This window comes from Nicotiana tomentosiformis, chromosome 2, assembly GCF_000390325.3.
Source record: "Nicotiana tomentosiformis chromosome 2, ASM39032v3, whole genome shotgun sequence".
NCBI lineage: Eukaryota > Viridiplantae > Streptophyta > Magnoliopsida > Solanales > Solanaceae > Nicotiana > Nicotiana tomentosiformis.
In genome coordinates this window covers 149,404-162,158 of record NC_090813.1, presented here as the reverse complement: position 1 = coordinate 162,158, position 12,755 = coordinate 149,404, and the positions used below count along the sequence as shown (strand labels likewise).

Below are 12,755 nucleotides of genomic sequence, written 5' to 3'. Positions count from 1 at the left end.
ACCGTCCCTATCATCTCGGTTTCTCTTCGGTATAGTAATTTTTTGGTATTGTTTTTTTGAAAAGTCATTTAAAAATGAAAATGAGCTGAGTGCCTGGAACCAAATCAATGCAGAAATCAATATCCCTGTCGGGTGGCATCCCCGGTAGGTCGATAGGAAACATCTCAGGAAACTCACGAATAATCGGCACTGAATTCATGGGAGGAACCCCCGCACTAGAATCGCGGACATAAGCCAAGTAAGCTAGACACCCCTTCTAGACCATATGTCGAGCCTTCACATAAGAGATAACCCTGCTGGTGGAATGGCCAAGAGTCCCTCTCCACTCTAATCAAAGCAACCCCTTCAAGGCTAAGGTCACCGTCTTGGCGTGACAATCTAATATAGCATGATAAGGTGACAACCAATCCATACCCACTATGACATCAACATCAACCATATCGAGAAATAGAAGGTCTACACGAGTCTCAAGACTCCCAATGGTGACCATACACGAATAATAAACACGATCTACAACAATAGCATCTCCCACTGGTGTAGACACATACACAGTAACACTCAAAGAATCACGGGGCACAACCAAATATGAAGTAAAATAGGATGACACATAGGAGTAAGTAGATCCCGGATCAAATAGAACTAAAGAATCTCTACTGAAAACTGAAACATTACTTGTGATAACAACGTCAGATGACTCAGCCTCAGGCCTGGCTGGGAAAGCATAACACTGGGGCTAGGCCCCACCACTCTAAACTACGTCCCTCGGACGACCTATAGCTGGCTGGTCTCCACCTCTAATGGCCTGGCGTCCACCTCTAATAGTCTGGCCTCTACCTCTGGCTGCCTGACCCCTGCCTTTGGCTGGCTGAGCAGGTGGTACAACAACTGGTGCCGGAACCATGGCACGAGAACTCTAATACTGTGAGCTGCCCGTTGCCCGAGGGCAAAATCTAGCAATGTTCCTCGAATCACTACAAGTATAACATGACCTCGTCTGTTGTGACTGCTGACCCTGAAAATGACCCTGTCGACCTGAGTAACCACCCTAATAACTTTGGAGTGGAGGTGCACTAATAGGAGCTGGTGGTGCACTGTAGGCTAGCTGGTCAGAATAAGGCATATGAGGAACACGACCACCTGAGGCGCCGTGGGATGCCTGGAGTGCTGAATGAAATGGCCTGGGAGGATGGCCTCTACCATAAGTACCCCGGCCTCCAGATGAGGCTCCACTGAATCCACCGGAGTGACGAGGTCTCTTGTCAGACCCCTGACCTCCCTGAGCGAGAACCATCTCGACTCGTCTGGCGACATTAGCAGCTGCCTGAAAAGAAATCTTACTCCTACTCTCCTTAGCCATCTGCAATCCGATAGGCTGAGAAAGTCCGTCAATAAACCTCCTCACCCTCTCTCTCTCTCTCGGTGGGAAGCGGAAAAATAACATGACGGGCCAAATCCACAAAATAGGTCTCATACTAAGTAACAGTCATACTGCCCTGCTGGAGACGCTCGAACTGGCAGCGACGCTCCTCTCTCAATGTGATAGGCAAACACTTCTCTAGGAAGAGCTAAGAGAACTGGTCCCAAGTAAGAGCAGGCGACCCAGCTGGTTTGGTCAACAAATAATCTCTCCACCATTGCTTGGCGGAACCAGTCAACTGAAATGCAGCAAAATCGTCCACATTGGTCTCCACTATACCCATGTTTCGTAGAACCTCATGACAGCTATCGAGATATTCCCGGGGATCCACTGAAGGAGAACCAATGAAGTGAACTGGGAAGAGCTTGGTAAACCTGTCCAATCTCCACAAAGCCTCAGAAGACATAGCTAACCCATCACCGGTCTGTGGCGCAACAACCAGCTGAACTATTCCGACTGGATGAGTTGCTGGAGCCTGATACTGGGGAGCTATATGCTCCAGAGTGGGAGTAGTGGGAGTCTGAGCCCCTCCTCCAGCCTGAGAGACGGCTGGTGCCATGGGAAATGCACCAGTATGGGCCACACTCTCCATAAGGCCCACCAAACGGACCAAAGCGTCCTGAAGTACTGGGGTGGCAATGAACCCCTCCGGAACCTGAGGTGGTCCGGCAGGAATAGTCTGGGCTGGAACCTCCTCGCCCAACTCTACCTAAGGCTCCACTGCTGGTACTACTGCACGAGCTTTGGGCTAAGCCCTGCCCCTGCCTCGGCCTCTGGCACGGCCTCGGCCTCGACCTCTTTCCCTTGTAGGAGCTTCCATTGGGGGCTCTGGCTACTACTCAGCTGGGGAAGCGGTACGTGTTCTCTCCATCTGCGAGAGAATAAGAGTAGGAGAGTTCAATCAGTATAGAGAAAATAAAATCGCACGACAGAAAAGACCAGAAGTGAAATTTGTTCATAAACTTCATAGCCTCTAGAAGATAAGCACAGACGTCTCCGTACCGATCCTCCAAACTCTACTAAGCTTGCTCGTGAATCGTGAGACCTAGGCAACTTAGTGCTCTGATACCAACTTGTTACGACCCGGAATTCCCACCGTCGGGACCATGATGGCGCCTAACATTTCACTTGCTAGGCAAGTCAACATTAGAGAATCATTAAACCAATCCTTATTCCATTCAGTAAATAACAACAATTAGCTAAGATGAAATATAGTGAGTGCGGAATAGTATAAAAAATTTATTAACTACTATCACCCGGATCTAGATTCATAATTCACGAGCATTCTAGAATTCACTACAAGTAATAGTCTGAAAGAAATACAACTATTTGGATGGAAGAAATAGTAAAGCAGAAAAGATAGGCGGGGACTTCAAGGTCTGTGAACGCCGACAGATCACCCTTGAGTATCCGGATAGCGGGTCCAACATCTAAAATATCGATCAACCCGAGCCTGTACCAAAATCTGCACAAAAAGTACAGAGTGCAGTATCAGTACAACCGATCCCATGTACTAGTAAGTGTCGAGCCTAACCTCGACGAAGTAGTGACGAGGCTAAGACAAGGCACCTACAAATCAACATGTACAATTTAACAATGTATATACAAGTAACAACAATGAAAAGCTAGACATGTAATATCGGGAGGGGGAACATGTTGAGGGAAATACGAGATAAAGAACTACAACAGAATATTGACTGAAACAACCAATGTACTATGAATCAATAGGAACATCGAATACAGTAAAGGAGAACAAATTGCACGGCATCACCCTTCGTGCTTTTACTATCAACCTCACCATAAAATCAATAGAAACGACATGACATCAATCTTTGTGCATTAACTCTCATATCATGACACGACATCACCCTTCGTGCATTAACACTCATAATATGGCACGACATCACCCTTCGTTCTTTACACTCACAATATGGCACGGCATCACCCTTCGTGCTTTTTACACTCACAATATGGCACAACATCACCCTTCGTGCGTTAACACTCACAATATGGCACGGTATCACACTTCGTGCATTAACACTCTTCCTTACCATAATGCAATGAATAAATAACAACAGGGAGATATAATACCAAGTACAAGCTTTACTTCAACATTTGATTCCAGAATATCAATCTCAACTTCTAAATAAATACTCAATTATCACCACGAGAACCGTAAGCATGATAAGAATGATTAATTTAACGATATTAGACTAAACCTGTAGCAATTAGGCATGGAAAAGAGACAATATAAGAAAAATGAGAGAAACAGGTAAAACAGATAAATTGGCGACGCATAAGTACTCGCCTCCTTACATATACGCCGCTCACATGAATTTCACATAGCAAATAATCTAAGGTTCCTAATTCCCTCAAGTCAGGGTTAATCACGACACTTACCTCGCTGTGAAGGTCACTCAATACTCAATCACAGCCTTTCCTCTAGAATTCACCTCCAAATCACTCGTATCTATTCAAAAATGACTCAATAATATCAAATATTACTAGAGGAATCAACTACATTGCATAAATTTAGATTTCCCAAATTTTCCTCCTAAGAGTAAAAAATTGACCCCGGGCCCGCTTGGTCAAAACCCGAGGTTCGGACCAAAATTCATTAACCCATTCACCACCGAGCCCGGATTAATAATTGATTTTGCAATCCGACCTCAATTTGAGGTCTAAATCCCCAAATTTTCGAAATCTCTAGCTTCTACCCAAAATCCCTAATTCTACCATGAAAACTCTAGATTTTAGGTTGATAATTCATGAAATATAATGGGTAATTAAAAGATAATGGTTTAGAATCACTTACCAATATTTTGGGGAAGAAAATATCTCTTGAAAATCGCCTCTAGCCCGTTTGGTTTTTGAAAAGTTGAAGAAATGACTTATGTCCCGTTTTGGAACTGTTTTATACACTGGGCGACAATGTTCATCGCATTCGTAAGGACACTGTCGCGTTCGCGAAGAGCAGAATTGCCAAGCCTTCGCGTTCGCGAGTCCTCCTTGTGATTACTGACTCTCTCCCCCAGGTCTCTAATACTACGTGTTCGTGATGAGCTGGTCGCGTTCGTGAAGGGTAACGCCCCCATTGCATCGCGTTCGCGAAGAAGAAAATTCCAGCCTGATCAGCTTACTCTTCACGTTCGCGAGAGTAGCTCCGCGAATGCGAAGAAGAACATACTAGAACAGCTGCTGCAGAAAAAATACCAGATTTTCTAAATCCAAAACATCCCGTAACCTATCCGAAACTCACCCGAGCCCTCGGAACTCCAAACCAAACATGCACACAAGTCTAAAATTATCATACGAACTTGGACGCACGATCATATCGCCAAAATAACACCTAGAACTATGAATTTAGCACCAAATTCAATGAAATTTTCAAGAACACTTTAAAATTTCTATTTTCTCAACTGGACTTCCGAATCATGTCAAACCAACTCCGTTTCTCACCAAATTTCACAGACAAGTCTTAAATATTGTAATGAACCTGTACCGAGCTCTGAAACTAAAATACGGACCCGACACTAATATTACCAAACATAAATAAATTCTTAAATACATTAGATTTTCAAACTTTAATTTTCACCAAAAATTCATAGCCCGAGCTAGAGACCTCCGAATTCGATTCCGGACATACGTCCAGGTCCCATATTTCGATATGGACCTACCGATATCATCAAAATCTGGATTCGGGCCCGTTTACCAAAAATATTGACCAAAGTCAACTAAAATCAACTTTTAAGATAAAATTTCTTATTTTCATCAATTTTCAACATAAAATCTTTACAGAAATACGCCCGGACTGCGAACGCAAATCGAGGAGGGTAAAAATGAGATTTTAAGGCTTAAGAGCGCAAAATCGAGTTCTAAAACATAAGATGACCTTTTGGGTCATCACAGTTAGTATCACAGAGTTTGCATAAAATTAAGGATATAGTATGTGTTATGGGGTTCTCAACTAATGTCCATTCAGTTTAAGAGTACTTCACTTTGTGGATGTTAGTTGTTGCCTCATTTCACTACATGTCAATTCAAATTAAGAGATATTGACACTTAAGTACATGTTCTTTCTTTTGCCCAGAATTGTTCTATTTTTGTCTTTGCATTAGTCGGGGATTGTTGGTATTATTTATAATGCAAAATCAAAGATTTCTTTTTGAAAATCTATTTACCACCAATAGCCATGGGTGTTTTTATTTTACAAATGTCCTATCAATTTCCAAGTGGTTTCTTGCATGAAACCTTAAAGCCAAGTGTTGAAGGGCTTTGACAAGTGGCTATGCAAATCTACCCTGTGTCTTCATGCATGGAAGACTAGGTACACTTGTTAATATAGAAGCCAAGTTGACTAATATATTTGGACAAGTGTTAAAAGGGTCTCCACACTTGTCATACATGCAACCTCCCTAATTACCTATAAATAGGTTGTGGATTAGCCATCATAACCAACTTAATTCTTAACCAAAAATTCATCTTGCTAATCATTACTTTCTTCCTACAACATTTTTAATTTCTGTAACAGCTACAGATTAATTCCTTCATCTGTAACTGTCCAACAACTTTGCCTATAAAAAGGTAGTCTTCATTGTGAATTATCCAACACAAAAAATACCTTCATCTTCTCTTCTTTCTGGGCAATTGTTTTGTGCCAATTCTAAATTTTCAGCCACGAGTGCACGTGTTTGGAGGTGCTGTGGAACCTTGGGGAGCGACCGGTCTTAACGATTTGCACTCAGTCGGGCCAAAATCACTTTCAAGGCAGTGGCTTGCAACGACACAGTATTTTTGATAAGTTGTTCTTCTTTCCTTCTTGTTCTTAGTCAATATTATCTACTCATTTTTCTTACACATACTTTACTGTCATTTAATTTATTTTGATAGACAATGTTGTATATTTGCAAATTAATTCCATAACCTCTTTTTATTTCTTCATTGTTAGTTCTGTGATCTCCTCGTAGCCCTTTCTAGACAAGTAATCGTACTATTATTTATATTTCCTCGTGCTGGTTCTATGTTTTTGGTAGTAATTGAACTATCAGAGTATGAGCATATATAATTTAGAATGCTATCATAGGACAGTCGAGTAATAATCTATTAAAGATAATGAGTTTTTCTTTATTTAGCTATCCAAGAAGTTCGCTATTAAAATTAAAATATTACTTTAAAATTCAAAAAGTGATTCACAAAAGTTATTTACCTATAGGAATGGAAACTTCCAATTGTTGCAACAAAGAAACCCGTTGAGTTAACAACCAATTAGTTTTCTTATTCTTTTGTAAGCTAATAACCAATTACTGACAGGTTAAATCAAAAGAAAGCAAATGTAATACTGATAGCGTACTTGATCTTTACATATTTAATATATTTTAACTTGTTATAATATATTATTATCTTATCTAATATCAATAAATTAGGCGTATCAGATAGTCTATAGAGGTAGTTGTTTTTGTAAATCCTCTTAACTTGATGGTGTAAAGTAATAACTGGATTTGCAGCACGGAAGTTTAACTTAATAATAATAATACAAAATGTAGTCGGCAAATTTTGTAAATAGGTTTGTACAGTCTTCCGCTCTTTCAGTACAACGAATTAAGTAATTAAGAAAATATACATACATAGAAAAAAACCAATGATTCTCTAGAATCTATTTTGTTTGGGCATTTAGATATTGGAGTTAAAGAGCAGTGCAAGCGAGTTAAATTCACTCATGCAGCAGCATTTAGGTAATCTATTATTTGTCAAATTCGTACATAGTAATTGTAACTAGTTACTAAGCAATCCCCTCCATTGTGTCACAATTAAGGGTATAAACTTTATACTCCTTCCGTTTCAATTTAGATGAAATAGTTTGACTCATAAAGTTTAAGAAAGAAAAGAATTCTTTTGAAATATGTGGTCCTAAAAGCTTACGGAGCAAAAGCTTTATGGGGCCATAATATTTGTATGGCTATAAAAGCTTCTCATTAAGGGTACAATGGATAATAAAAAGTTCAAAGTTCAATTATTTTTAAATATAAAAATGTGTCATTCTTTTTGAAATGGACTAATAAAGAAAGTGCGCCATCTAAATTGAACAGAGGGAGTACAAGTTATACCAAATTCTAGACGAAATAATTTTGGAATAACTATCTTCGGGATAAATCAAAAAAATCACGCCTTTACTCTATCAAAAATGTTGTTCCAAAGTCTTTTTAAAAAGCTAAGGTAAAATTAAAAATAAATATTTATTCAAATGTAAATCACACATCTATATATATCACTGTTTTAAAAGGCATTTTCGGGGAGCGTACCAAAAATGTCCCGGGGTGAAGGTGTGGGGCAAAAGTCTCAAGAGGCGTACGTCCAACAATTCGGGGCGTACGCTCGGGCGTTTGAGGCGCGTTTTTTTAGTGAGGAGTAAGCCCAAAAGACTTTTTCGAATTAAAATAAAATTTGTTGAATAAATCCTTCATATAATATCCAAATTCTCAAAAGTCAGTTTGGTAATTACTCAAAAGGTTTAAAAAGAAACTCAAAAGTATTAAATGTAAAAGTCAAGACCTTTTTTATTGATTGAAGCCCTAATTCAAGGTCTTTCCCAATTCTTTATCTTGTCCACTAGTCTGCTAATATCTCCCAAAAGCAACGGATATTTAATATTTTTTACAAATACAAAGAGAACTTCATTCTCCTTTGTAGAATGCAAGTTCAAAGTTCAAATTGCAGGTTAATCATCATTTTTGTTCCTCCATGTAGAAACCTTTATTCTTTTAGACTCAAGTTACTTGTGCTTGTAAGTAGCGTATAATAGATTGTTGTCATGATCCAATTTTTCCCTCCGTTGGGTATCGTGATGGCACCTAGTCTTAGGGACTAGGTAAGCCTAACATTTACTGAATAACAACCATAATAAATAACATCTAACAACTTGAAATGGAATTCTTTATAAAAATTTACAATTCCCAAAACCGGTAGTACAAGTCATAAGCTCTACAGAGTGTTTGCTAGAAAACTTCTAAATACAACTGTCCGGAAATAAGTATAATAGTGCAAAACGAAAACTTGAAGGTGACTCCGAAGCCTGCGAATGCAGCAACAGATTTTCCTTGAGTCTCCACAGCAACGACCCGCGCAGCTGCTAACGAACAAATACCTGGATCTGTACAAAAATGTGCAGAAGTGTCGAATGAGCACACCACAACGGTGCCCAATAAGTATCAAGACTAACCTCAATGGAGTAGTGACGAGGAACAGTCAAGACACCCACTGGTCTAATAAACTGAATAAGTAAAAGTATATGAACAACAGAAATATGATATCTACATAAAGACTATGCAATATGGCTCACAATACAGTAATGGCAATAAGAAAGGAAACCACAAGTATCAGCGGAATACCATAAAAAATGACACAGAAAAGTGAATGGAACACAACTCACGGGTCTCAATACCTGAACCCTAACACTTGGCATCTTATGCCCTCATAACACCTCATAACCGTACTGACGACTCACGTGCCAATAGAGTCATTCTCACATAGAAGGCAAGTAAACAAGGGTGAGCATCTATGCTCAGCAATATCAAGAACACCTCTTATCCGATAAGAGTGCTTAACTACGTGTTTGCTTGTACAAGGGTCCTAACATGATCCATACTAGCAAATAAGCATAAGGAAAAAGAACGGACATCACATAGAATATTTTCTCACAACTTTCACAAGATAAAGCTCACACACGTAAGTGTACCACTACACAATATCAACAGCAAGAATGCCCCCAGGCCATCACGAATCATCACCAATCAATCTCGTACACAACCCACCTTGTCTCGCCATGTGTGCAATAATAAGGTAAGTGCCCGCCTTGTCTCGCCACACATGCATAATAATGTTCCCACCTTGTCTAGCCACATGCGCAACCCATATATATATATATATATATATATATATATATATATATATATATATATATATATATATAGCATGTTCAAATATCAATAGTAACAATAGCACGGCAAAAACCTCGTGCAACCCCATAACAACAACCACACAAAAGAAACTGCGTGCATCACAATAACAATAACCGCACGGCAGAAACCTCGTGCATCCCCACAATAAATACAACATCAACAATGATAATAATACAAGGATACGACAAATACGTCAACTCAGAAATTCCAGAACTCAAGGAAACGGAGGAACTAATTTTACAAGGAGTAGTCACAATAGAGAACGCTAGTCATAATAAGAATAGCTCAGCAAGAAAGGAAATATTATGTAACAACGGTCTATAATGTACAGTTCGACAACTAGGGAGCTAATACAAGACGAATAATTCCAATTAAGGACAAGTCAACTAAAATATAAGATATCTAACTTCTTTTAAGGTTGGAAAATTAAGAGAGAGATACATTAACTTCAATTAAGGATAAGCAGTATAAGGATAATCATTTGCCTCAATTAAGGATGAACAATTACAGAAGAGATAATTATAATTTCAGATAAGGATAAGCAGTTAGGGAAAAGATAACACGACAATAGAAGAGATAACGATTTTAGTTAAGGCACATATGAATCAAATGAACAACAATAGAGGATCATGAAGCAATTAATTCCAATCAAAACAGGCAAAAGTGAAACTGGAAATTAAGAAGCGTAATTGTAACGAGAACAACTGCATATTCAATGAATATAGGGACCTAAGAATCCCTAAAAGGCCAATTTTCCACAAATATGTCCGGGCACGTACTCGTCACCTCGCGTACACGGACTACAATTAGCATAGAAGACTCAAATCCTAAGGGGTAGTTCCCCCACACGAAGTTAGGCAAGATACTTAGCTCAAAGAAGACAAACTAAATACTCAAAAATGAACTTCTCGAGTGAAATGACCTTCGGGCGGCTCAAATCTAATCAAAATAACTTCAAAGTACTAATAAAACTCATAAGAGACTATTCTGGATCATAAAGCCTCAATCTTTATCAAAATCTAAAAATCAGTCCAAAAGTCGACCCCCGGGCCCGCACCTCAGAACCCGACAAATTTCACAAAATCCGAACACCCATTCCGATACGTGTTCAACAATACTAAAATTATCAAATTCCGATACCAATTCGTCCCTCCAATCATGATTTTATATTTTGAAATTGTTTTTCAAACACCTCCATTTTCCTCAACTCAAAACACAAATTAAATAATAAAAATAAAGATAAAATTATGGAATAAAATAAATTCTAGGTGAAGAACACTTACCCAATCGATTTGCTTGAAAAACCCACAAGGAATCGCTCAAAACCGAGCTCTACAAGTCAAGATATGATAAAAATGGCCTAACCCTCGATTTGAAGATCTTATATTATGCCCAGGTGTTAAAGCACCGCGAACGCAGAGAAAGGATCGCGTTCGCAAAGAAGAAAAATGTAGGCTGCCAGGATAACCCTACATGAACATGAGCTAAGGGGCGCGATAGCGAAGGGTAAGAAACAGAACATACGTCTACGCGGGAAGAATGACGCGGACGTGAAGAAGAAATAGCCAACAGCCCCCAGCTCCCAATTGGTACTACGCGAACGCGAGGGAACAGATGCGAACACGGAGAAGGAGAAAGCAGACTTTCGTGATCGCGAACGTGATCATGCGAACGCGAAGAACAGTGAATTCCTCCTCCAAAATTACTCTTCGCGAACGCGGTTAAGGAAACCAGATGACAGAAAATAGCAGTTCAAAAATAGAAGGAAATAACCTGTAGCCCATCCGAAACACACCCGAGGCCCCCGGGACCCCGTCTAAACATACAAACAGGTTCCATAACCTAACACGAACTCGCTCGAGGTCTAAAATCATACCAAACAACGTCGAAACTACGAATCAGACCAAGAATCGAATATAAGAACTTTTAAATCTTCCAACTTCTAAAACTCGTGCCGAAACCTATCAAACCAACCCGGAATGACGTCAAAATTTTCAGGCGAGTCCCAAATAACATAGCGGAGCTGTTCCAACTCTCGGAATCGCATTCCGACCCCGATATCAAAAAGTCCACTTCCGGTCCAAACTCTAAGAATTCAACTTTTGCCATTTCAAGTCTAAATCAGCTACAGACCTCAGATTCACAGTCCGGACACGCTCCTAAGTCCAAAATAACCCAACGGAGCTAATGGAACTGATAGAACTCCATTTCGGAGTCGTCTTCACACAGTTCCGACTACGGTCAAAATCCTAAGACTTAAGCTTCTGTTTTAGGGACCAAGTGTCCCAAATCACTCTGAATCATCCAGTAAATGAATTCGACCACGCATGCAAGTCAATACACATAATACGAAACTGCTCAGGACCTTATGCCACCGAACAGGACTTAAATTCTCAAAACAACCGACCGGGTCATTACATCCTTCCCCTCTTAAACAAACGTTCGTCATCGAACGTGCCAAGAATCGCCTCGAAGTCTTGGAATTACTGAAAGCACTATCCAACATACACCCGCGGGTGACCCCACATCACCCTAATCCACATAAGCCTGACGACACCATCTCAACTGTAATTTATCCTTTCTACCTACACCGATAAGCCTTAGAGTCAAAATTCTCACATTCCATTCATCTCCAAAAGATTCGATTCTAAATCCGTACCCTATATCAGTCTCAACCAGCTTCGGCAACTCATGCCTATACCCGCAAGGTATAACCACACAACGTAAAACATCATACATAGGCCCATAATGACATTTTTGATCATAATAACTATCCATAATCAAAACCAACACCGACAATTAGCCTCATGTCCGTTAGAACCCTGTTTCAAACCTCCACAACACTGACAACGATGCAAGAAGCATGAATACCTCTTAACTATATACCCGAATCAACAAGTCACAACTAACACTATCGGGCACACACCTCGCAAGCCAAAACTTAAGAAGCACAAAATGAAAATGACTGAATATGTAAAGAGAAACACATAAGGGAATATCAAACAAGCACAACTTTCTATCAGTACCATACTACGAATATTTTTAAATAGGAAAAACAAAGAATATGAACAAATCACAAGAATCTCATCCTGATATAACTTCCACTACGGCACGTAGCCCGGCTCAAACATATCAAATCGCATGGAATCGCGAGGGTCTCACCCTTAACTCTGAATCACAAGACGAATACACATCATACCAATTGAAATCTTCCACAAACTCAGTTCTGCGAATAAAATCACAACACTTACTGAACTCTCACCCTGGTAGAGTATCAAATCACAAATCGTAACCAATTACTCAGGAATCACATCAAACCTACAATAATGGACAACATGAATTCACTTCTAGTCTCGTAACTTTCAATAATGAATTTAAAATAA

The 12,755-nt window shown here is 39.7% G+C and overlaps 1 protein-coding gene across 1 annotated transcript; it reads right to left on the bottom strand.

The window, feature by feature from the left end:
* Positions 1–331: 331 nt before the first annotated feature.
* Positions 332–1,823, bottom strand: LOC138906821 (uncharacterized). The gene is made up of 2 exons (XM_070196525.1): positions 1,649–1,823; positions 332–660 (listed from the first exon to the last, which is right to left on the bottom strand). Exons 1-2 carry the CDS (start codon positions 1,821–1,823, stop codon positions 332–334), a joined length of 504 nt encoding a protein of 167 aa, XP_070052626.1.
* Between the last annotated feature and the right edge of the window lie 10,932 nt (positions 1,824–12,755).